The sequence below is a fragment of the Apteryx rowi genome, unplaced genomic scaffold (genome assembly GCF_003343035.1).
Source record: "Apteryx rowi isolate R43461 unplaced genomic scaffold, aptRow1 scaffold_237, whole genome shotgun sequence".
In the NCBI taxonomy this organism is placed as follows: domain Eukaryota; kingdom Metazoa; phylum Chordata; class Aves; order Apterygiformes; family Apterygidae; genus Apteryx; species Apteryx rowi.
This window is the reverse complement of record NW_020448719.1, coordinates 650,953-677,997: the sequence shown is the minus strand read 5'-3', so window position 1 is coordinate 677,997 and position 27,045 is coordinate 650,953. Positions and strand designations below refer to the sequence as shown.

At 39.8% G+C, this 27,045-nt stretch overlaps 1 protein-coding gene across 11 annotated transcripts in view; it reads right to left on the bottom strand.

Annotated features, from left to right (window-relative positions):
* VEZT (vezatin, adherens junctions transmembrane protein) overlaps nucleotides 1–27,039 on the bottom strand; it is a 79,841-nt gene extending 52,802 nt beyond the window's left edge. For 5 of the 11 annotated variants that reach the window (XM_026066086.1, XM_026066088.1, XM_026066096.1 and 2 more), the window contains exons 1-3: nucleotides 18,189–18,306; nucleotides 5,311–5,445; nucleotides 4,225–4,352 (exon numbers count right to left, since the gene is read on the bottom strand). In XM_026066086.1, coding sequence (XP_025921871.1) covers nucleotides 4,225–4,352; nucleotides 5,311–5,445; nucleotides 18,189–18,295 — 370 coding nt within the window. In that variant the 5' untranslated portion in view covers nucleotides 18,296–18,306. Of the gene's footprint in view, nucleotides 1–4,224; nucleotides 4,353–5,310; nucleotides 5,446–18,188; nucleotides 18,307–26,903 lie in introns of those variants that run through there. The other 6 variants (XM_026066089.1, XM_026066090.1, XM_026066098.1 and 3 more) reach the window with 4 other exon arrangements.
* Between the last annotated feature and the right edge of the window lie 6 nt (nucleotides 27,040–27,045).

The window sequence follows — 27,045 nt, the reverse complement described above, 5'->3', positions numbered from 1 at the left end:
CTCTGTGCACTTCAGAAACAAGACAATATTAAATAGCTCCCAGCATTAAGTGGGTGGGAGCCCTAGACGAAGGCAAAGAAATGGTCCCTCTGCCTCTCCACACCAGGTCACCCGCACAACTACTGAGGGATAACCCCAACAGCAACCCTCAGTAGCTGCCTGCAGCACCAGCCCTGATCTAGTGATTAAATATTATCACATCTAAGGTGGGATAAGGTGCGACACTATAATCAATCAAAACTTTCAGATATGCACAGCAGTGTAGGAAAATGAGTGAAAAAAGGAAAAATGTAAATGGAAAGAAATAAACGCCTTAACGATCAAGCAGAATTACTCAATTAGGTTTTAATTCCAGAAAACAGGCCTAGGAACTCTTGCAAACAGTGCTTCTGAACATCAAGTGATCGTAAGATCAGAAGTTAAGCTGCAACATTCTCCAAAAATTGGTAGAGCCATGAACACTGTACCTATAATTACCACGCTCGATCATAGCTCTATACTGCCTCAGAAAGAAGGGTGGCATTTCATCAGCCTTCAGAACACAATCTTGAAGCACTTTTACAGTTTTTCATCTCAATGTCCATTAAGAGCATGCTCTGATTACAAAAAAACCCTGCTAAAGGTGTGCTTGAAGCTCAGTATATGCCTGTATCTTTCACTAAACCTGAACCATACACTCTGCTTGGCAGGATAGCAGGACACAGCAGCAAAGTTTGTATCAGTCACTAGGATCCAGAATTGTTTTCCCAGTCCTTGAAGTCCAAACAAGATCCTTGCCTTGCCAAAGTCTTACTACATCTCACAAGATTATATCTGAACAGAGTTCCTCCTTGATTGAATACAAGAGGAGAAAACAATTGCAGCTCTTTTTAAGAGACACAGGAATACTACACATTTTCTAATATGAGTTTTCTACTACCAGTCAGCTGACAGCCTGGGGGGGGGGGAGGGGAACCCTTATCTCTTTAGGAACACATTTGTCTCTTTTTCCAGTCAGAAAGATTCCTGCATCCAGCAGGACAGACACACAGTAGGAGGAAAAAAAAATGAATAGAATACTCTCACTAGAGAGCTAATCGCCTTCTGAAGAAAAGAATATCATTTTGGATGCCAGTGTTTGGGATCTCGTAGAAAATTTGGAGTGGTAAATGGACCATGATAAGCTGAGAAAGCCAAAACTTCCATTGTATCTGCTGCTGGTCTTAATTGCATTTAACAGTAAAATATCTTAAGTGTTTAAGGCATTTGTAAATTTACTCTTCAGAACATAAAGAAAATAATACATACATACTAGGCATGACTCAGCATGGAATATTCTTCTACTCCTTGTGATTATGTTATTTGCATTACACTAAACCTCAGCCAACATCATATTATATTAGACATGTGGGTAGGTACATACTCAGAACTCAGAAACCATCTGTCTCCCAGACATTTTATAATTTCTGTAGATTAGGCCAGCAAAGGGTGAGAGAAGGGAAGTGATAATGGTCTCAATTAAAAATGAGGAAATGATTGGATGGGAAATTAAATGTCTTGCCTCTACGTCATACAGAAGTTGCAACAGAGCCTCAGATTCTCCTTAATCCAATCTACTACAAAGGTATGGCCAGCTGCCTCTCCCTCATTTCCTTTCCTTTTGAGGCACTCTACCAAAATGGGACACAGAAACAGAAATCAAAGGACAAAACCAGACTTTCTGACATTAGAACACAAAAGAAAAGTTTTAATGTTCCCAAACTAATACTAGAACAAAGATGGAAGAATCTATGACATTTTTCAGCTCCAAATTACACAGAGGTTTCCTTTTTTCCTACGTATTCTTGTCTAGACTGAGGTGAGACAGCATGAATGTCATCCTACTATTTGTAAGAAATGGACAACCCATTTTCACACACCCTCTGCCTTCAAGTTACATGGAAAATCAGGATGAATTACTTGTACAGCTGACACAAAACCAGAGGACTTGCTCCCAACACAATGAAATTAAGAGTAAAATGCTTGAGGGGAAGGGAGGGAAAAAAGTACTTGAGGCTTTTAAAAGCAGTATATCTTAATTCTTTTAAGGTTCTTAAGTCCATAGCACTTTTGTATTAAATTCCATGGAAATTATATACATGTTACACAGCATCATACTGTTTTACTGACTTCCACAAAAGTGAATATGCAAAATAAAGCAATAGGGCTAAAAAGCTAAAGTCCATGCATTTCTTCACAATAATGAAGAGACAATCAGCCAATCAAATACGTCACCTTGCTTTTCAATTAACAGTGGTTTAATTAAAGTCTCCCTGCACTAAGCCAAAATAGGTATCTTCAATGCAAATGTATCACAAACCTGCCAATAGCTTGAACGGGGAAATATAATTTCAGCTGGTTTCTTGAGGGTTGTGGTGAGCGCCATTTGACAATTCTGTTAAGTAAAGGTAGTGGACCTAATATTTTCATAAATCCTTTTCAAGTTATTTGAACTTAAAGTATAATAAATCCTAAATTACATTCGGCCTTGCCTCGTGACCCCAACAGAAGCCAGCAGTTATTACTACTAATGTAACAGCTACTCGCATCAACAGTAACTAGAAATCAATTTATGTACTAAATTAAAAAAAAAAATCTTACATGAGAGAAACCAGCTGATGAAGCATAGAAACCCTGCAAGAATCACGTCTTTTCCTCCCAGAGTTAATCTGTTTCTTGGCCTCACAAACCCTGCAGCATATGAGACTGGAGTTCTGTATGAAGCTCCTGGGATATTCTTTCTACATGACTGCTGAACTTTTTGAAAAATTGTAATTCTGCAAGAGCAGGGCTGAATACAGAACATACCATTATAAAATTCAGGAATTCTTATTACAGTGTGGTTATTTTTTAAACAGCAGCACCACAGATTCTGTCTATTCCATGGGTGATATTCACTTAGTGATAGTCACAGGCCTGCTCAATTTACATGCACCCTGTCTGTATCTTATCTACATGGTCAGCTTTGAGAGGAAATCAGGGCATGAAGGCAAGGATGGAGATATGTTACACTTCCACGGGACTGTAAGTTTCAGCAATTGTGGGTCAGGGCTGTGAAGCAAAGTGCCCAATGCACCTGCCCCATCAGATGAGCACAAACAAACTATGACTGATCTATCCATGCAGAAATACTCCAACAGGACCAAAGACCACCACAAAACATTTCACATTTTATTACCCTGTCTTTTCAAATGTGGTAATGAATGTGTGAGGAAGCTCATATAGTCTAAACAGAGAGTGGCTAAAATGGACAGCACTATATGAAAATGTGACATACTAACACTTCTCAGAATACTGCTGGATGAATAAGACTCATACAACAACTTCTAAATTTCCACTTCAAAGACTGTGTACATCAGTCCTTGTATGTATACCATACTACTAAAAAAATTTCAAGAACCACACATTCTTCTCCCAGATCAGAGAAAAAAAATAAGACTGATATTCTCCACATCAATTCATACACTTCCAAATTCTGCCCCACCTAAGACCCTACACAGAATAGAACAGACTGCCTTGAATACCAGAACAGACTATTGTCTTCAAGGACAAGACATCCCTGAGAAAAAATCTGTATGATTTAAAACAAGGGAGGAGCAAGAGGGACACACATAAAACTGAATTTTTTTTGGTCAAAATAAAGCCTATTGTGACTATTAGCCACTAAAGCCTGTGACTATTCCAAGACTAATTCCTTGAAACCTCTTGAGGACAAAGTATATTGGGTATACATCAAGATGGCACTATTTAAGTAAAGATCCTAATAGAAGTAGACATCAGTCAGCTCACCCCACTTGCCATATGATCCCCCACCCACCGCATCCAGAGAGTCTTCCTGCTGGAGAACTCAATGGCCATTCATACCATTTCACCTAATTTGGGGAAGAAATAGGATGCTTTCCACAGTTCGCTGCCAGCTAATTGGGAGAGCAGGAGGTAGTGGAACAGGAGCAGGGAAGCAGCAGCGGTTATAAATGAGAGGAAGGGGGTGGTGAAACACTGGTTTGAAAGTGGCAGAAGAGGTATAAAGCAGGAATGAACGTAAGGAAAACTGAGCTCTAGAAGAAGGTTAAAAGCCACAGTGGGCAAGAATCAGATGACCTAAGGTGCACAAAGATGGAAGCTGCAGCAGGTGGTGGGAAGAAAGAAATGATAATTTTTCAGAGGCAACAAGTCAATCCATGAACGCTTGTTTTAGGTTCTTACCTGTGAGGTTCTGGGCCCCCCCCCCACAGCCTGCAGTGGCCTGGACAGAGAAGTCTGCATGAAAGCCTCTTTTTCCTTCCTGGCTTAGCACATAGCTGGAGCATGTCCACTGAAAACAGAACTCTCCACTGTGGAAGAGAAAGAGGTAAGCAGAAAATAACTGCTCTTTGCATGCTTCATCTAGGTGCTAAGGAGAAGACAGATTGACTACTGAATTTTCAATATATTTGTCATTTTTAGGATCAGCAAAGAGATTCCTGCATCAGCTAGCTCAGAAGAAGAATTTCCTGGCCCACACTGCAGCTCCTCATGTGAGTCACACGGCCTATACACTGTTAATAGCAGTAAATTACCATTTATTTTTAATAAGGAAAACAAAAAATGTGTAGTTCAAAGTACATGTTAAATAGGCAAACTAATGCTATAAGAACTCCTTTTTTTTTTTTTTTTAGAATTTCTTAAACTCCAGGCTCTTAATTCTCAAGCATAATTTTAATACTAAAATATCAAAAGAAAAATCCACAAGCCTATATTTAAAAAGAAAGAGAAATAGTCTGAGCTAATCAGTTGATGATGCTCATCAGCCGCTACTGTTATAACATTTCCATAACCTAAGCACAGTTCTACTATCTCATTCTACTATCTCAGTCAGATGGGTCATTTATTTATACTTCCTAGAAATCCTCTTTCTTAAAATGTTTTGTCACAAAGTAAGTGGTATTTAGCAACTGAATGCCTGAGAAGGGCTGGGAACTATAAATATTTTGTTCCACAAAATTACAGGTTTTTTTCACAGAATGCCATGCTAAGATGACAGCATCCAGTAAATAATATTATTTTCCACCCCTTACAAATTCAATATCAAAACCTCTTGCTGTTGGAGCTTACATAAATGCAAAGAAATATTTCAGACTATACTGGCAGACCATGTTTCCAAATACATTAACAGACAAGATATGGCAACCGCTATTGTTAACTTTTTGTATAGTAACACTTTAATCTTTATCCTCTCTGATTTTTCCTGTTTGTGAAATGATGCAGTTATCTTTTGAGAAGATAAATGCATGGCAGTGGGACAATGCTCACTTTCTGGGCAGCATGAGCAGTCCATTCCTGTTGGCCTCCCTTTGCTGCACATTGCTCTGCCTTCTGTGACACAGCTGAACATACTTCAAAATCGGTGTGTCCCAAATCCTGCAGATACTGGTAGAGTGGGGAATTCTGAAAGAGAGTTAAAAAAGAAAATGAAAAAAAACAAAGGTGAAGGACATTCCCTATTCCCCAGAAAGCACAACTATGACTACAGCATGCAGAACCACAGTCAAACTACACAATCACCAGTGAAGTATCCGATAGCAAGAAAACAACACAGTAACAGCAAAGAAGCCAAACTTTTGCTTTAAATATGTCTCCTCAGTTTCCTCCTGACGATAACAAAACATGGTGCAACGAGCCAATTTAGAAGACAACATGATGGGAAATAAGCATGCCGCCAGTTAACTTTTCCTATAGTAGTATTTTCTCTAGGTGACCTGATGGAACTGGTTCTTTAGCTTATAACTTACATGTATTCAATAAATAAACTATGTATTTGGTACCAGTTTCTAAAAGTTTACAAACACCTGAACAGTTTGTACTTTTTCTACTGAAACAAACCTCAAAACTAGAGCACTTTCAAATTTGAATAAACAAAGCCTCAGTGTAACCCGATTATGTACCTACAGTGTTTTACAGAAATGAAAAAACAAATTAGGAAATGGCTACTGCTGTCTCTGAGGTTGGTGTTAGCATTTCTGGCAACAGAGTATCACAATTATTTAAAAACTACTTTTTTAAGCTGTTGGCAAAGCTACTACTTTATGAAAAGTCCTTTATTAAAACTTATTAGAGAAAGCATGGAATTGTGATCACAAGGGAGTGGGTTTTTACATTTTTAGATATTTACCTATTTAAACGTTCAAATTTTCTTGTTTCATCTATATCAGGTATTTAAGATTTACTTAACCGTTATTAATTTGTTTACATTCACATACATGGCAACACCATGGAAAGGATATTTTTGGTGTCTCTAGTTCTGCTCAGGGGACCTGTGGAGACTTCTCTTTTAAGAAAACCTCTCAGCAACCAGTCTTAAATAGTGTAGGTAGTTAGGGATTCATTTTTACCTCTAAAAAACTTTTTCAATAACCCACATTACAGTATACAAACACCAATGAACTGTATAGGAAGAACAGAGCACAACATTTTGGGAAATGCAACATACCATCAAGTGAGATAACAAAAATACTGTAAGTAAAAACTAAAACCTTTCCAGTAAAAAGTGCACAGTTGTAGAAGTTAGACCTCACAAGCAGAGGTCTGCAGAAACAATCACCATTGGTGCATCAACTAGGAACTGTTATGTTAACTATCAGAAACTGCTGCTGGTGCAAGCTGCAAAAAACAAGATATAGCTACCATGATTGCATAAGAACATGGCCAAATCTTAAATGACTTCCTGCCAGCTAATAAAACTTTGAAGCAATCGTTGATTCTAGCTGAACAAATTAAATCTTTACTGGTAGGGTGTTTTTTTTTACCCCATCTCCAAAGTGCTATTTTAATCACTCGTACCTATTTAAAGCAAACAAATGCATACTTTTGTGTGCTGTCGACTTACTCAAAACAGACTCAGCGTCCACTCATTACCTGAAACTCAAACATTCATATCAACTCAGAGCTCTGTGCAGGTACAGATGATCCCCCTCACCCACAATGAAAATGATTTTGCAAAACACTAGGATAGGTTAATGACTCATTTCCTTGTGGGAATTTTTCCAGTGTGACAGCTCAATCCTATCTTTTTTTTTTCCTCTTCCAAGTTCCCTTCCTCTATAGTTAGGTACTTTTTCCAGTGCATATAACTCTCACGAAACAATATGCTGTTCTGGACTGGTATGTTTTTCTACAAGAAGAACATTCCACTTGACCAGGATTACTTAATTAACATGGAAAAGAAAACATAATGGACTAGAATACAATACTTCTTTTATTTAAGGCAATGTCAAATTACCTTAATAACTTCAGCAAAAAAACTTGGAATACAGATGGATATGCATAATCTTGTCTTTGCAGAATGGTTTTGGTGCAGAACCGTTGGAGTGCCAGCACACCTGGAACAGCTTGAACCTGCCCATACCAGGGGCACTCAGGGTTGTACTGAGGTTTCAGTCAGAACCAGCCAGCACAATCCCCGCTCAGACAAAGACATGCGGACAAATCAGTGGGTGAGAAGGGAATGGTTCCTTCAAAATCATAGTTCTGAGGCTCAGGCCAGGCAGGACTCTGAGGGAACTGCACCCAGGCTCTCTGCAAACCTGTCCCTGGGCTGGGACCTCCCTCCCAGGTCCTGGCTGCAGGACTTAACTGCCTCCCTCATCCATCCAGCAGCCCTGGGCTCCTCCAGCTCCCTCGCCCCACGGACTTTAGTATTTCCCTGTCACAGTTAGCAGGGATGGGACTCAAACATCAATTTCACTGAGCAGCTGTGATGGGAACCTCAGAAACAGTTCGTGTTGCCCTGAAAACAAAACAAAACAAGAAGTTTTAAGCCTCTTTCACCTCAGGAACCTGGAAATCCTGCTTTTTTGCTGTCTCCAGTTATGAATGTCATCTCGATCATACTTGTGACAAGCAAGGCCAGCCATCATTTGACATGACTAGCCTTGTCTTTATTGGTACACACATAAACACAGACAGCTGGCAAAATACCTCAAATATACTCAGGAGTTTGTCCACTCTGATCTCCGGGTGCACATCCCTGCTTTTGGGGCTTGTGTATTCTGCTTTCTCCATTACAACGGAAAGGCTAAGCAGACACCATCTTGCCACCCAAATAATGCTAGAGAAGCTGGTGACAATAACAGCTGTCTGCTGTGGAAATCACATAAAATTATTTCTCCTTTTGGGTCACTGCAGAAAGCACAAGCAGCTGCTGGCTCATCATTCAGATTCTCAGTGGGCACCTCCTGCTAAAATTCTCCAAGGTGGGCATGGCTGCTGAGGCCTGACCAAGGGGTGCAAGCAAGCACCAACCAACCGAATGGAAACGTGACCTAGGTCTTGGTTATCGATCCAAAACCATCGCAGAGCAAATCTTCAGTGTGCAAAGCAATCTGTTTGCATCCCAGGAGAAAGAAAAAAAGAGCTTTTTATTCCGTGTGAGGTCACATCAAATGCGCAGGGTACAGACGGAAACGGTCCATGAGGAGATCATTTTTTAAAAGCTGATCAAGAAAACTGGTCAAATGCTGTTTAGATTGGTACTATTTCCCCCACAGCAATAGAAGAAGAGAGAGTGGGAGAAAGTGTGAGGCTCCATCCACTAAAGATGGAGAGAACTAGATGAAACCCTGAGTGCTGTATTTACTAAGTGAAACACTACATAGATATAAGAATGCTTAATCCTTCCCTGTTACTGGGCTTCTGGCAACATCGAAACCTGGCAGCTAACTGTAATTAGTACATTTTCCACTGTATAGAAATATTCTAAAATGCACTGTCTCTTTGAATGTTAATGAAACTTCAGCCCCTAGCTATGCTAAATGATTTTATTAGCTCCCTATCATGTTATCTTGTAATCAGGGTAAAATATAGGCACTCTACTAGGTTTTACATAAATTCCTTTTGATTAACTTTTATGGAGTCTCCATTATGGGTAGATTTGCAAATTTTATTACTGCTGGGAACTGGAAATCAGTTTTCTGATTATTAGTTAGAAAACAGTAATAAATTAAAATTTAACTCAAATGATTATCACATGTTCCTTCAAATAGATGAGCATCTTCCTTGAGTTTCTCAGGAAGTATTCAGGCATTCAGCTTCACATTTTGCTCACTCACAAAACTTGAAGATTACATTCCTCTGCTATTAGAAGTATCACTGATGGCAAGCATTAGCTTATGTACACACACTCTCTCTTTATTTTTTATATGTATGTGTATATATACAGTGTGTGTGTGTATATATGTGTGTGTGTGTGTATGTGTATATATAAATATATTTAAATGTCCTAGATACTGACTGATCTTAAATGTTACTGACAAGCCTGTCACTTGCAAAGCTGTATGGTCTGTATAACTCACTGAGAATTTCTCCAACAGTCTATAGCAAATTTATCCCATGACATATTTGAAGTAGACAATGACTAGAAAAATCAGTAAAGGGCTTTGTAAAAGTTGAAGCATAGATTTCCTAAATGTGAGCATTCACACAAAATTTGCAGTATTAAAATATAATAAAATTATTAATCTTGTAACTTCGCAATTAGAATATGATCACATTAAAAATGTGCTATCCAATGTACTGCTTATGTTTCAATACAAGAGACAGAAGTATTATACTTAATACTTGCACAACATTTTCATCCTTACAAAGCTTTTAAAACAATAATTAAATCTTGTAATATGTCTTATGTCCCATGAATTATAGCTTTGAATTTCTAGCTTACATCCTTAGCAAAAAATTTCTCACTCTGAACTGCCTTTTTTTTCCCCACAAAAAGATCATAGACATGCACATATTCTTGCCCACGCACTTCCAACTGTGAGAAAAATTCCTTAGTTTTGATTCATGCTTTCATTCATCAGCATTTTCAGGCTCACCTGTTTTCACCTGCAAATGCCATGATAACATTAAGTAATCTGCTCCTTAGCTGGGGAAAACAGAAAGGATCTGCCTTTTTTTATTCCTAATTGTCCTTGCCTGAATTTCATGCATTCCTTCTTTTTTTGATAGCCCAAGAGACAAGCATTATATATATAACCAGGTATATTTTTTATTATGCGGCTTGTCAAATTTGTGCGTTGAAAATGGAAAACAGCTCCAGGACTACTAAAAGATAAAACACTATTATTCTTTTGTGCATTTCTTACAGATTAGACAAGGCAAATCTCATTAATAAGAAAAACATCAGCATAAGGTATTCTGAAACAGTCTGATGTATTGATTAGGAACTTACTTTCTGAAAATTTAAATAATTAGGTTTTTCTGGAGACTCAGAGACTAACAAAAAGGCACTCAACCTTTCTATGTTAATTCACTACCATTAGTCATGCTGCAAAACCATTCAGTCATAACTAAACATCTATGGTATAGGTTTATATAAACTTCCATTTCTGGAAATCAAGAAAGAAAACCCTTCCTTCCTTCCTTCCTAATTTTAGGATTAAAGGACAGCTCACTGAAATTAGTTTTGTTCCTTATCCTTTGCCCAATGCTCACTTTTAATGCCAGTTGCCACACAGCACTGATTTGGTTAAAGAACAAAAAAACAAAACTAACAAAAGAAAAACAGAACAAAACCAAACCCCCGCACCTAAACCAAAGACCAAATGTCTTGTTTGCAACTCCAACCTAGCCTACAGTTAAAATAGATTAAAACAAACAAACAAACATTAAAAGGAAAAGATAACGAGACGTACAGGACAATCTCTAGTGCTATATGATGGAAAGGCTGTTACAATAGAGAATTTCTTAGTTTCAGAAAAGAGCTCACTTTTGACTGATATCTGCTGAAATATTTAAATCTATTGCAGCCTTGCAAGCACAGATATTGCACTTCAACATTTGAGGCATTTTGTGTGTATTATGAGAAAAACCTTTGTAACCCCAAGCGAGATTAAAACACTGTCAGCTTTCATAGCCCTATTACAGTAGCAGCCACAAACCAAAGCCACACCCAAATTATTTTTGCTGATGCATCATGAAGCAAATGACGCAGGATTTCTCCATCAGAGGTGGGGGCTTCCCACACCCAACTTTCTTTACTCTCATAAAATTTACTACCTTGTAAACCCCTGCTCTAGTTTCCAACCAGAGCTAACTGAGCAGATCAACATTAGAAGTAGTATTTAATGCCACTGCACACAATAAGAGGTTTAAGAGCTCTTCTTAAAACACTGAAACGTTTTTTTCAAAGCCGATGGTGCTAATGTGCCAAGAACACCATGCGAGCCTAAACCACTTCCAAAATAGCTACAAGTTATTAATTCTCGGTTTAAAAAAACAAATTAAACACTTCTACCATAGTGACAGCAAAGGCTAAGATGAGCTTAACAGGTGGCTAAACTCAGAATAAAATAAACAGTATTGAAATCTTCCTCTCTCTCTCTCTCAAAATATTAGAAAGATTTTTAAAAGTTGAGGTAAAACTTACAGACAGTGCGATCTTTGTCTCCTGGAACAGGGTATTCCACTTTTCTCTTCTGTACTGCTCCCATGCACCTGACAGTATCTCTCCCACCTCCCCATTTCTTTCCACTTGTCCCTCCAGGATGGCCCAAGCAGAGGATGAGAAGCAGCAGTCACTGTAATTGCACCTGTGCTCCTGCACAGTAGCATTTTCCTGACAGCATCAGCGCACACAGCCTGAAACTTCCCAGGACTGTGCAATTCCTCCTGACTAACGTGGCTTTATAACTGGGGGAAGGGAGAAGAGGATGACAGATTGCTAAAGGCTTTTAAAAAGATACTGCTGGAAGGAATTACTGCACATCGATATTATATGAAGCCATTAATAAGACTTTCCAGGCAACGGTATTTAAAAGCCTTGGTCCTATTCTGCTGGCTGGAGCCACCTCCTCCTCTGATGTGACTGAAATGCAGCCAATGGCTGGCACGGCTAATATTAGACAATGACTTCAAGACAGTGAAAGAGTCCTCCACATTTTCTACTCCGTTTTGACCGTAACGGTAGTGTAGACTTTGGTTTCTCTAGTACTAGAGTGTCATGTGATTTAGGAGCAGCCTGAGAACTACTTTGAAGCCATTAATCTATTGCTGTTCCTGTAAATCTTCTGATGCACATACCAGACAAAGCTCTGAAACTTAGTGGCAATAAGAGTTTTGGACTATTTCTCCATTCAAAAGTGGGCCTGCAGAACACAGGGGAAAAGCTGAGCAGACCTTTTTGACAAAAATAGCTGAAAAATTGAGCGTGAAAGGGGTAAACATATCCTTGCTGGAGAACAGTAACAGGCACTGCTGGCCAGCCACAAAAACTATACCTGGAGCTTTGGGTGGGAAATCACTGACCATGCAAGTCACTGCACTCAGCTGATACAGAAAGAACATGGTTTGTTTCACTCTACTTATCAGCAACTCACAGATTTTACCCTTTGTTTACATTCAAAATAAATTAATGAAGCTAATATATCTACAGGCACACCTCGTTTTATTGCGCTTCACTTTATTGCGCTTTGCAGATACCGTGGTTTTTTTTACAAATTGAAGGTTTGCGGCAACCCTGCATCAAGCAAGCCTATTGGCACCATTTTTCCAACAGCATGTGCTCACTTCGTGTCTCTGTGTCACATTTTGGTAATTCTCACAATATCACAAACTTTTTCATTATTACTATATCTGTTAGGGTGATCTGTGATCAGTGATCTTGGATGTTACTGTTGTAATTGTTTTGGGGCGCCACGAACTGTGCCCATATAAGATGGTGAACTGAATTGATAAATACTGTATGTTCTGACTGCTCCACCAGCCGGCCATTTCCCTGTCTCTCTCCCTCTCCTCGGGCCTCCCTATTCCCTGAGACACAACAATATTGAAGTTAGACCAATTAATAACTCTACAATGGCCTCTAACTGTTCAAGGGAAAGGAAGAGTCACACATTTCTCACTTTAAATCAAAAGCTAGAAATGATGAAGCTTAGTGAGGAAGGCATGTTGAAAGCCAAGACAGGCCAAAAGTCGGCCTCTTGCGCCAAGCAGTTCACCAGGTTGTGAATGCAAAGGAAAAGTTCTAGAAGGAAAGTCAAAGTGCTACTCCAGTGAACACACGAATGGTAAGAAAGCAAAACAGCCTTCTTGCCAGTATAGAGAAATTGTTAGTGGTCTGGATAGAAGATCAAACCAGCCACAACACTCCCTTAAGCCAAAGCCTCATCCAGAGCAAGGCCCTAACTCTCTTCAATTCTGTGAAGGCTGAGAGAGGTGAGGAGGCTGCAGAAGAAAAGTTTGAAGCTAGCAGAGGTTGGTTCATGAGGTTTAAGGAAAGAAGCTGTCTCCATAACATAAAAGTGCAAGGTGAAGCAGCAAGTGCTGAGGTAGAAGCTGCAGCAAGTTATCCAGAAGATCTAGCTAAGAGAATTGATGAAGGTGGCTGCTACACTAAACAACAGATTTGCAGTGTAGACGAAACAGCCTTCTATTGGAAGAAGATGCCATCTAGGACTTTCATAGCTAGAGAGGAGAAGTCAATGCCTGGCTTCAGAGCTTCAAAAGACAGGCTGACTCTCTTGTTAGGGGCTAATGCAGCTGGTGACTTTAAGCTGAAGCCAATGCTCATTTACCGTTCTGAAAATCCTAGGGCCCTTAAGAATTATGCTCAGTCTACTCTGCCTGTGCCCTATAAATGGAACAACAAAGCCTGGATGACTGCACATCTGTTTACAACACGGTTTACTGAACACTTTAAGCCCACTGTTGAGACCTACTGCTCAGAAAAAAAGATTCTCTTCCAAATATTACTGCTCATTGACAATGCACCTGGTCACCCAAGAGCTCTGATGGAGATGTACAAGATTCATGTTGTTTTCATGCCTGCTAACACAATATCCATTCTGCAGCCCATGGATCAAGGAGTAATTTCAACTTTCAAGTCTTATTATTTAAGAAATTCATTTTGTAAGGCTATAGCTGCCATAGAGAGTGATTCCTCTGATGGATCTGGGCAAAGTAAATTGAAAACCTTCTGGAAAGGATTCACCATTCTAGATGCCATTAAGAACATTTGTGATTCATGGGAGGAGGTCAAAATATCAACATTCACAGGAGTTTGGAAGAAGTTGATTCCAGCCCTCATGGGTGACTTGGAGGGGTTCAAGACTTCAGTGGAGGAAGTAACTGCAGATGTGGTGGAAACAGCAAGAGAACTAGCATTAGAAGTGGAGCCTGAAGATGTGACTGAATTGCTGCAATCTCATGATAAAACTTTAGTGGATGAGGAGTTGCTTCTTATGGATGAGCAAAGAAAGTGGTTTCTTGAGATGGAATCTACTCCTGGTGAAGATGCTGTGAACACTGTTGAAATGACAACAAAGCATTTAGAATATCACATAAACTTAGCTGATAAAGCAGCCGCAGGGTTGGAGAGGACTGACTCCAATTTTGAAAGAAGTTCTGTTGTGGGTAACATGCTATCAAACAGCATCTCATGCTACAGAGAAATCCTTTGTGAAAGGAAGAGTCAATCGATGCGGCAAACTTCACTGCTGTCTTGTTTTAAGAAATTGCCACAGCCACCCCAACCTTCAGCAACCACCACCCTGATCAGTCAGCAGCCATCAACATCGAGGCAAGACCCTCCATCAGCAAAAAGATTACGACTTGCTGAAGGCTCAGATGACGGTTAGCATTTTTTTAGCAATAAAGCATTTTTTAATTAAGATACGTACATTTTTTTTAGACATAATGCTATTGCACACTTCATAGACTACAGCATAGTGTAAACGTAACTTTTATATGCACTGGGAAACCAAAAAATTCATGTGACTCACTTTATTGTGATATTCACTTTATTGCGGTGGTCTGGAACCAAACCCACAATATCTCTGAGGTATGCCTGTACTTGGTAAACTAATGGCATGTCTACTAAAACATTCTGGAAATCTCTTTAAAACAACAGCTTCGAGATATTAACATTTTTATCTGTTTTAAGTCATGTTAACTCTGAAATCTAATGATAACAACTTACAAGGAAATATCCTGACTGAATTTCAAAGCATCCAAGAAATAAGAGACAGTCACATTATGACGACTAAAAGAAAAAGTACAGTGAGTGATATTTTATTCAGGCATCTCAAGGAAGTAGATTCATGACTTGAACTTGTGAGAAGAGTAAGGCAATATTAACACTCCCATAAGTGTGACCGAAAGCAGTTAATACAGAGGAGGATTCCAAAACTTGTGGACCAACAGACCTCAAAGATCTACTGTGAATCATCATGTACTTTTGTCTTCAAATTTTTTATTAAAAATGATAAAAGCAATATGGGTTCACACATCACTTAAGAACTACTGGCACATAGAAATGAAGTTTAACAGAATTTTTAGCAAAAGACCAAAATGCAGATTCTCAACAAAGTTTTCAAACTATATTACTGTAATCGACTACAGTAATACCCATGAAAAATATAATCAGCTCACTACAAGTATAGAAAAATGACTATATTATACGCCAAAATGTTTAACTCAGCAACAAGCAGTGTGCTGCAAACTGCTAACATTTACAGTTCCAACTGTTGGCTACCCCGATGGACTGCACAAAGTGTAGATGAAACTGTAAGTGATGTCGAGAGAAAGAGGTCAAGTTACATCATTGCTGACCCTTTCCAAAGGAGAGGGGAAGTCTCTTGGAACAAGTGACTAGCAGTTTATATTATATTGCTTCTAGGTTTTTCTACACTTTCTTCGCTGCTAAAAAAAAAACCTATCTTTCCTCAAGTCTGAATTTTTATCTACCAGCATTTACAAGGTGGACAGCTTAAAAGCTAGTCAATTTTATAAAACTGACATATTGCTGAAGTGCTACATTTGCTTCTTAGTCTTCCTGCCATTTTTTGTAGTTTTACAGTGATGCTGCCCAGTATTTTAAATGAGAGTTGTGGAATCTTTGACCCTAATGGTAGATATTTATGGCCCAAACAATATTTCTTTGTATATGTTTGGAGAACATGTTATCCAAAAATGTCTGATGAGTTTACTTGGTCTCCAACAATCAGAAGGTTCTTTACACAGTTTTAAACTTGTAGTTTCCTTTATTTTCTCTCCTATCACCTGCCTTCCAGTCACGCGATGGAAAGAGAGCACAGCCTGTCCTCCCTTCCTCTTAGCAGACTGCTGAGTTATCTGATCTAGCCCATTTACCGCTAGTTCAGGGGCCTTGACAGTACATTACAATTCGAAGCACAGATATATCCCCAGGCAGCAGTTACATGCTCAATTTAATCTGACATTAAGAGCGGCTGCTGTACCATTTTAGTACACTAGTGGTAATATTTATATAGCCAAGTGGTGAGATGGAAGAAGGAAGTAATTTGCTTGGGAAAAAAGAAAGAAAAAAAAACAAAATTTTTTTTTTCTCTCTTAGCCAGGTTAGTTTACAGGCAAATCAGTGTCCTGAGCCAGTTTACCCAACACTGCCTGTAAATGCTAGCGTCAGTGTAGAAGAGGGTGGGAACAAGCAGCTAAAGAGAAGGGAAGCGCAAACACCTCTTTTGGCAACAGCCCACACTGAAGGCAGACAAAGCACAGTCTCAAACACTGCCTATCAAAATGATAGGTAAGGTGTGTTTTTTGACAGAACTGAGTATTTAAAACTGACTTTATTTCATCCATATATATAAAATAAGAGCGCTATTTCTTTATTTCGCCCAATATTTGTTAAGAAAAATCCAGCTGAAGGAGCATTATAGATGCTACCGTTATAGATGCTATAGATGCGAATGTCCTATTTCAGACACTTTTTTTCATCATTTACAACCCTTGAGACATTAATTTTTATACGATAACATTTCCAAGCCTGATGCTTGTCAAAATCACAATTTTTGAAGTCCTAAAGTTCGGGGTTTGAATGAATGTGATATAATATTTTCAACATAACAAAGTTTCTGAGGTTAGGTTTTCTGGGTTTTGTTTGTTTGCGTGTTTTTTAAACAAAATAACAATTCTAGAACAGCTCAGTTTGGGTGGAGAAAGTGTTTATGAAAATAAACATCACAGTGTCTGAAAAAAGTTAATTTTGGTTTGAAAGGGTTCAAATGAATATTTGAACATCTCAATTTGGTGACGGAGGGGTTTAGCACCAATATTTTAAGCAAGAAAATACCATATTTTAGATACGTTTGGCTATTGTAGGTACGCAGAGAACACATCATCTAAAGGATGCTTTGAACATAGTTGTTTTATGCTGGGAAACAGTAGTGCCTTTTGCTGGCATCCTTCTTAAACCTTACAGAAATCTGCATATCAGAATGTTAATGTATACATCTCCAGGCCACTCAGCACCATGCAGCATCGCAGCTTGTTGCCTAAATATGCAGTGAAAGTAATCTTTCTGAACCTATTACATCTGAACACATTATGACATTGCCAATTATTTCCAAAGAGCTTTTGTCCTGTGCCCTGCCTAAACAGACTCTACCATTAGATACCACCTCTGCTGAATCCATGGTGCTTTCTCTCTCTTTCTCTCAGGATGGCACGCTGCTTGGAAAACACTTCTCTTACTGTCTTCAGGACTGATTTCTCATGTTAACTTTTTCCACTTCAGCAAACAGACAAAGAATACAGATCATGTCCCTCCTAGCTAGAAAGGGTAATTCCATTTCTGTGTAGTGGTATTTTCCCCCAGGGATGGGAATATGACTGCTTGAGCAAGGGCTGGCTGTGAAATGAAGCACCTAATATACATTCAAAATCTTTGTTCTAGTTCTGTGGGTTTCAACTCTAGATGCCTAATCTAGGTTTGGTAGAACTTTGTTCAATACATTATAAAATTTTGAATTCAGACATGAGATTTTGACTCTCTTTGCATTCATCCCCAGCTTATTTTATTTTTTAAATACAGATTAGTATGACTTCTGAGATTTGGTACAGAAAGGGAAGCAAAGGAAACTTATTTTGGTCATTTGGTATTTTTTTCTCAATTGCAAGAAATAAAATTGGACTTTGGGAAAGAACATATAATATATTTTTCAGTTTGGGATTTCTAAAGGGACAAACAATGAACACTAGTTTGAAAAAGTCGGAGTCATACTGCTGATCACATCATTTCCTGTATATCTACAATAAAGCTTAGATTCAACAGTGATACTACCATCATGATAGTCAGCCAGCCTTTGGTGGGGCTACTCCTTAACATACACTTCCATTGGTACTGAGATAGCCAGTGAATAGCAACATTAGTAACCTACCTGAAGAGTATCTGGACACAACTGTTTTTAGCAAGGCCACAAGATTTAATTGCAAGAGACAATGTCTCCAGTGAGGAAGGCTTTCTGTTCCTAAAAAATAATGACATTTTTAACGCAAATTTAGTGATCCTGTGCTCAAAAAAAAGGATATAGTTCTGTGAATAACAGGAACTGTGAGCAACCAGCTATTTCCACCTCCCTTCAGTCCAGTTACATACTACCACCCTGAAAAAGCTTTCCAAGAATTACTAGCTTTACCCTAGGAAAGAGGAAGGATGACAATTCAGAGAGAAGAAATGCTAGGCTTCAAAAAACCCACGTGAGACTGAGGAAAGCATGGCAGCCAACAGAAAGATAATGAAAACTGGCATACGGAGGAACTAATGAAAACTGCTTAACAAAGGTTTTGCAAACAGAAGTGAATGAAGATGCTACACCGGGGCTACAGTCAAAACCAATTCATAAGCTAAGGAAATGTCAGTAATACCAGAGTGTTGCCTGGGAAAAAGAAAAACTGAAGAACAGTGACAGCAGTAGGAGAAGGAACTGAAATTATATTCAGGGGAAAAAACACGCCAAGCATAAAGAAGAGCAAGACAAGGAGCCCAGGTTCTCTGCCTCTTGCTGCAGCCAAGAGACTGTGAAAGGTGTCTTGTACTTCCTATGGTTACAGGGAGGAGAGCCTCCTACAAGGCCTGCTAACCCAGGAGTTTTCAAGCATGCTGATTTGTGAAACTGGTATAAAATCAGCTAATTTACAACCTGAAATTGCGAGACTGTCCACCAGATACTATACGTATCTCTGAACTTTTAACGGGAAGTGCTTGTCGCGAAAGGAGTGATGCACTTCACTCGTTAAGAAGGAAGCAGCACTACGTTTATTGCAGTAAGACAGCAACTTCACAAAATTCAATCGTGAACAACAACGATTTAACAAGGTTCGATTGGCAAGGTTCCCTCAGTTATTTACTGCACGAAGGACAGGGTCAGGTGCGTGTGCAACAGAGACCCTCCCACTGAGTCACGAGGTTCAGACTGGACCCCCTTGCTTTCTAAACTCCTTCAGAGAGGAGCCTAGGTGCGGCTGGATCCAGTCCTAGTCCCAGGCTTGGTCAATGGTTCATATCTAAAGGAGTGTGTGCGAAGGAAACCCTCCCATTGAGTCACAAGGTTCAGACTGGACCCCCTTGCTTTCTAAACTCCTTCAGAGAGGAACCTAGGTGCGGCTGGATCCAGTCCTAGTCCCAGACTTGGTCAACGGTTTATGTCTAAGGAATTATGTGTGCAATTAGTCAGAGAGATAACTCAGCAAAGTTTCGTGAAGTTCGCAAAAGTTCAGCATGCTATTAATCGCTTACTGAGGATCTGTCACGGGTAAGGAACCTCTTAACCTCAAGGAGTAACCTCGAGAGCCGTCCCTGCTCAAGGGGAGGTGCTGCAGTGCAGCCCGCTGCCGTGCAGGAGAGCTCAATGGGCTCTGGGCTGCCCCCTATTTATGGGGGGGGGGGGGAGATGATTGACTCGTAGTCATATTTGCATGCTAGATGGGCCTTAGTTGGCACATGCTCAACCAGCCCCTACATACATGCTGTTTACAGGGAGGTCAGGTTGAGGGGGAGAGAGCACATCAGTGGGGGGGAAGGAGCACACCGTCACAGTGCTCATATATGATAAAAATAAATTATTGTAAAATCCTAAAATCCTTTTCTGCCTTGGATAGGTCACAAGATGGTAACCCATTTTCAACATCTTTACGAGCTGCATAGTTCTTAAAGTACAACAGACTCCCCTGCTTTTCACATTAGAACATAAAGCACTATTTCTGACATAATAAAATCAGCATGTTCAGCAATAACCTTCAAAGAGTAATGAAACTTCAGTGTTCCAGGAAAATGTCATGAAACAACAGAAAAAATGGAAAATTTCTAGGAGGCTTTTGTACTTGACACCTATTCAGACCTTTGATAATATCCAGACCTGGATATTAAAAGCTACTGAATGCTGCGATAGCTTTTTTGGGGGGGGAAGGAGGGGAATAAAATAAGATTTAAGTAATACTTTTTCATGGAGAAGGATCAGATTATGGCATGCCCTTGGGGGGCAATCAAAAGTTATTTGTCCAAAATACTTTAGTACAAGTGCAAACAATTTTTTCTCCTTAATGAATACGCTTCAAAAGAATCTTAAAGTAATTTTTCTACTGTAATGCAATTTATTTGCTTATACACTTTGAACAGCAGGAACAGTAAAATACCTCCTAATTATTTTTTGTCACTTAAATTAAAATATTTGGTGAGAAATGTTTAAACATTGACAATGAAATTAATTCTATGCAATTTTACAACCAATGATTTAAGTTTCAAACACTGTATCTGAAAGAGCCCTTAAAAATCTAAGGCAATTGCAATTTCACACTGTGAGTGTCAAAAACTGTGTTTTTTTGCAAGCTAGTGACTGTTAAGCATTTCTGAGAAATCTTGCATTGATAAGTTTCTTCTGTAAATAGAGCATTAGAATGCATAACAGCAAATATCAGGTCCGAATCCTTGCACAGGTACCACAGAGAGGACACAGACAGTCATGAAGACTCTCTAGAATTTGATTCCAATGACTGTCTGTGCAAACCTGAATGAAGGAGCATAGCTTTAATATCATCCAAATGAAAAAAAAAAAATTGCACAAGCTCATTAAAATATAGGACAAATGACTCAGCTGGAAGTGGAGCTCGGGAGCTGAAAACACACTTAAGGAGTGGTGTTTGGATCACCCAGTATTCTGAAAGAATGGGCACAGGAGATCAAAGCTCCAGCAGAAAGGATTTTTAATAAATCTATAAGCTCACAGGTGGGAAACAGCAAACACAGTGTCTATATTTACAAGGAGAAAAAAGCAATGAGGGATATGTCAGGCCTATGAATCTGATCAAAAGCCAGCATGCTACTGAGAATAATTCTTTCTTGCAAAATTCAAAGACAGAGAAGAAAACACATCATCACAGAAGATATCACATGGGTTCACCAGAGGTATATTGTGCCAAACTCACTTGACTTCTTTCTTTGACGAGACAGCTCATTTTTCTAGACAAGGGAAATGCAGGAAGTTTATATGGACTTTTGATACTGTGCCATATGGGATTTGGATACTTTTGACACAGTTAAGAGGAAAAAGATGGGAAAGAAACCAAATACGTAGATAGCAGATATGACAGTGGGTTGTGCTGCATGGAAAACTATCAGATCAGAAGAAGGTTACTAATAGAGTTCCTCAGGAATCAGTCCTTGATCAAAGCTTTTAAATTTTCCTTAATTATCCTTACACCAAAAGGGCATGCTAATGAAATTTCCCGATAACACCATTTACACAGAAAAGGATTGAAATATCATACACAAAGAAATGGATGACCCTGCATGGGTACCAATAATGCCATGTAATTTAACAGCAAACAACAGCAAGATATAGCGATTAATAAAAACATACAGAGATTAACAAAAACAAGTTCTCCAATAACCTGAAAGCTGTTGGAAAAAAATAAAGACAGAAATGAGTGGTTAGCCTATCACATTACAATGAGTCACTAGTATGAAGTCCTGAAAAAGTTGTTTGTAGCCCAAAGATGCAAGAATCAAAGTATTCCCAGCAGAGACAAGTGCAGGTATTTGTATAGGACCCCAGCAAGAACACCAAGTACTACGCTGCTGGCTTACATAAAGAAAGATGAATTCAAACTGAAGTAGATGCAAACAAAGAACAAATATGAAAAAGAAGAACATGGAAAACTTGTTTTGTAAAAGGAGATTAAAATATACTGGATGATTCAATTTAGCAAAATACTTAGCCAGGATAAGATTGTTCTCTATAAATACATTAGGAGAGGCAAATTCCAGGGAAATAAGGAACTATAAATGCTAATGGGCAATACTAGCAGAAGTGTAAGTAGGTATTAAGTAGCCACGAATAAATTTCAGTTCAGAAATTGGATAGCAGTTTTTAATCATCAGAACAATGAAGTTCTGAAACAGCCTTCCTACCAGAAAAATGCTGCAGGAGTCTAGCTGGTTGCAAGAAGGGGCATCTGTTTAAAAAACAAACAAACAAACAAAGCAAACAGATATCATGGTCCAAATAAAAAAATACTGACTAATGCACTTCAAGTGTCATGTCAAAATACACAAAACATTGCAATTTTCCAGAGGATTCTGGAATACAGTTGCTTGCACTCTATGTTCAGCTACTCAGAAACTATTGCAGTGCAGCACACACTACACTGCACTACAGCATTCTCTCCTCTAGTTCATTTAAAAACTCATCTCAAGGATCTTAATATTTTCCCTACCCTATCCCATGATCTTCTTTAATACCATAAGAAAGACATGAATAAAGAATTTCACTGTTTCTCCATTTTTTCCATAATCTGCTCTATACTGTAACAGTTTTTAATTTGATACTCTGCTGGCAGACGAACAGATGCCAAGCATATCAGGGGCATCTTGGTGTCTGCTGGGTTCTGCATCTTCCCTCCCCCTCAGTATTTTTTTAGCATTTTAATTACAAGAGCAACCGGTTGCAAAGTAGAACAAATGAAAGAACTGAAGTGCTGAGGACTATGGAGTCAGTGAATGAAATTCACTGGGTGCTGTAGGAATTCATTTATCAACCAAATAGAGTATGACAGCACTTCTGCACTGGTAAAATGACCGTCATTCATTATTATTCAATCATGACGATCTGCAGTGGCTCTTGAACTTCTGCATGGGAAATACTGCTTTCCTAGGGCAGCAGCACCATGCTTATGTTTGCCTGCCTTCACACCCACATTAATATGAAAGATGCTTTGATAGCGAGAAAAATGATTGGTCTCTGCAAGCTCATCAATCAATGGGCCATCATCTATTTGATGCTACAACATCTGTAATACAGACCGCTATCATCCATGTATTCAGGGCCTGCTGGACAGGGCTCTGACCTGAACAATATGCAGAAGATAACACTGACATAACTGTGGTATGGAACAGGTCTCCCACCCACTCTGTTGGGCACGAAAAATACTTTGGACCACTTCTTTCCTGGTTATGCTTTTGTTAGCCCACCAATGGAAATGTTTCCTTGATGTAAGAATACAGAGATGAGGAAAGGTGCATAATACTCATTTTTAGGAATACAGAATTTTTTTAAAAGCAGCAACAAAGAACCTTTTCTCCAGACTGGAATACTCATATTAGGTGGTGCTGTAATGCTAAGTGAAATTCTCAAGGACCTATGCTACTTCTAGCCACTCTGAATTATGAGACCAGTGCTTTGGCACACAGATAGCACCAAGGAAAGATTTATCTATCTACTGAGCAGGCAGAAACTGGCTTTCAGCATGCTTTTGACAGACTGAAAGGACGTCCTGGAAACACCTCATAAACATGATAGATCCTGGTAAGTCAAGTTTTCCAACTGTTGTTGCTGTATGCTGTTTTTTAAACTGTACTTGTAAAGAAAAATAGCAAAGGCAAGTGGAATGGGAAAGCATGAAGAATAGCCGCTTCCAAGAGGCAGATACCAAGGACATTTATAAAAAAACAAAGAAGCACTGTATGGCTGAAGGAGGTGTGGGGAAGGTAATTTGCTTCTTCACATTAACTTGTGCAGATATATGCTTGCCAAACAATTAGAAAACACTGTATCTGGAAAGACAACTCCAGTTTTGGTAACTGAATACAATAATACAATATCAGCGGCACTTTCCCCATACATATCATGCAGAACACCCAAAAGCTTCCTGCCTGCAACACATACCAGCAAATCCAGTGATCCCAAAGCCTCCTCAGCTACTCATTATATCTGTTCTACCATGAAGTAATAGCGTATTCACATTTTTCTAGAGAAATACTTAGACTATCTCCTTCTGGTGATTTTAGTGAGACAAAAGAGATAAGTTATCATTTTCCTAGTGGAAGAATTCACTGAGCAGTAACAGATCCCCCCCTCCCCCCCAAACACTTTGCAATCACACAGAACAAGTGCAAGGTGCTGGCTGCTCCTGCGCAAGCCACAGTGAATCAGCAACCTTGTCTTCTACTATGATTGACCAGAGGGACAGTGGTCATGCTCTCCTGGTACGCTGGGGGAGAGGAAAGATGAGGAGGAAAAATATAACAAGGGTTTAATACTGAAGTAGAAGTGCACTAGCTGTTAGAGCACGAGCTTTCATGTATTTTCTTCATAGTAGCTTTGTAGAGATTATTCACTGTCTCAAGAGTCGCCTGCCATGTTGGCATACTTCATACACATCTTCAGTGCTTTTCCTGTGTCATGAGCATCTCTACTCTTATGACAAAAGACTCAAACTAGGAGTTCTTGAAACCAAAGACGTCCCCCCTGCTTTGTCCATTTCCTTCTCTATTCTAATCCCCACGTTGTCACCTGGTGTAAGAGTGCTTTTTAAGGAAACTCTAGCCAAAGCCACTGATAAGAAAAACATGATTAGACTTAAAGCAAACAAGAAAGGATAAGAAAATGCCCGAAAACTTCCCCAGGTGTTCACAGAAATATGAATAGAATTCAGCTGCTTGTAACAGGAGGATTATCAGAAGACACCTTTCTACAGTTTGAAGGTATGTATAAGTCTGGAAGAATGAGTGGGCATGACCTGTGTAATGAATGTATAGCTAATGGAATAAACATGACTAAATTTGTCACTGCTGCCTATAATATTGGCTAATATCTTGTTCACAAGAGCACAAAAACTGTTAGAAAAGAACTGCTTGCAGTAACCTAGGTCTCTATGTTGAAGGCCTCCTTGCAAAAGTGACCAGAGGCTGCTGAAGAATAAGATGGGAAGTGCCTGCCCTACTGAGGCACAGAAACAATGTAGTTGCTTCATAAAAACCAAACATCATAGGGGAGGGGGAGAGTTTAGGCCCCAAAACAAAATCAAAATAATAACTAAAGAAATATGTTTTAACACTGACTACCTGAGATGCTTTTCTTCTCCTTCCTAATCCCCACCTCTGGCTCATCTGTGTAAAGGAGGTTCATAATTCTCTGTGAGGCCTTCATCTTACAATAGCAGCAACACTCCTGAAGATATTTCATCAGGATATTGCGAGGTATCTGTTATCATCAGTAGGTACGTCACCCAGCTGCGCACATCAGGGATCACCCCCGACACCAACCAACCAAAGTCTGAACTTTTCCTACAGTTGCTTATCTGGTATTATAGTTGTGCATTAACGTATCAAAAATATGTTACTATGCTACTCAGTATACTTTGATAGATATAGTAATGTAGCATAGGGCCTTTACTAGTGAAGGAGATGGATTCACAAAACACACAAAGTACACACACATGCAGGGATGTATTTTAGTTCCTATGCATCAGAATTCCCCCCCCCTTTTTTTTTTTTAAGTCAAAATGGTTACTGTTGCATGAACAAAAGAACCATGGAATTATAAGCAGAGTATCACTATACTGAAGAAGTAATTGCAGCAGCCATGAGGGAAGGCACAGTACCCCTGGAATAAATTCCTGCCAAAAAAGTTATTCAAGGAAGTGATTTAACATGACACCAACATAAACAAAAGGCTGTATTGATAGGATTCAGGGTTGATTGTGGATAAACACCAAACTATAAGATAAGTTTCCCCCAAAACTATGTGGTGCAGACCAAGCCATGAATGGGCAGTACTTTCATCTGAGGAAGAGAACTCCTTACACAAGGAGCTTTTTCCATCCTAGTGAAACCAGAAGTCTTAGGATTATAATAATTCATCATTTTAAAGGCAATCTTCCTCTGTAACCACTTTCCCTGTACACCTGAAAAAAACAGGTGTGACCTCCATGAAGATGCAGTTACATTCACCTACTGCAAACCAATCTGATTTTGTCACTGAACCACAGCAACAGATATATTTAGCCACTGTTTTGAAGAAGGCCCACATAATATTGTAGCCTCATTACTCAACAGGACATACAGCATAAAATCTTTAAAGATTTTATGCAAGTTCTGTAAGTAATACAAACATTAGCAAGATAAGGTAGTTTCAACACTTGGTACATAGGTGGATGCATGCTCAGATACACCATTTACAAGAATTACATTGATTTAGAAACAGGATTTATTAGCTGGGCAAAGGATTTACTATCTTTGCCCCAGATTCCACAACTCAGTAGTTAGTGTAGGTCAGGGCAACCTCTGATACACGTGCTTTGCTTTAGGTACAAGTAGTCATTTCAGGTTCAAGGATTTTTCACTGAAACAACTATTCAAACGCGATAGCCGCCGTACTACTACTTTCCTCAACTCCTAATGACTTCTGAAAACGTTCATAGATTGGTCTGACAGAACATGAGGCCGACCCAAGGCCTTAAGGCAAAACGCCTTTCATTGTAAGGGAGATGACCAATCTGGAGGCACATGAAGCGTGCGAGCAGGCACAATGCCCACGGCAGAAGAGGGGGAACGGCGCTGGTGGTGCCCAGCCTCCAGAGGCGGCCTCACAAAGGATCGCCCCGGCCCCGTCCTCGCCGTCCCCAAGCTGAGCCGCACCGGCGGCGGCTCAGCCCCGCGCCCCGGGCCCGCACCGAGAGGGCCGCTGCCCCGGCGCGGCGCAGCTCGGGGCGGCCGCTCCCCGCCGCGCGCCCAACGGCCGGGGGCCGCGGTGCAACGCCCCGGCGAGGGGCGGAGAGAGGCACGGGCCCAGCCCGCCTCGGGTCACCCCCGCGCCCACCTCAAACACCACTTCTTCGTCAAACTCCGGTGTCATCCTTCTCCGCCATGCCACCCCCTGCGGGCACTCTGGGAAACGGAGTCCGCCGCGCCGGCGGCGGCGGCAGCGGCAGCACCTCCCCTCCCCGCCCGGCCCAGCTTCG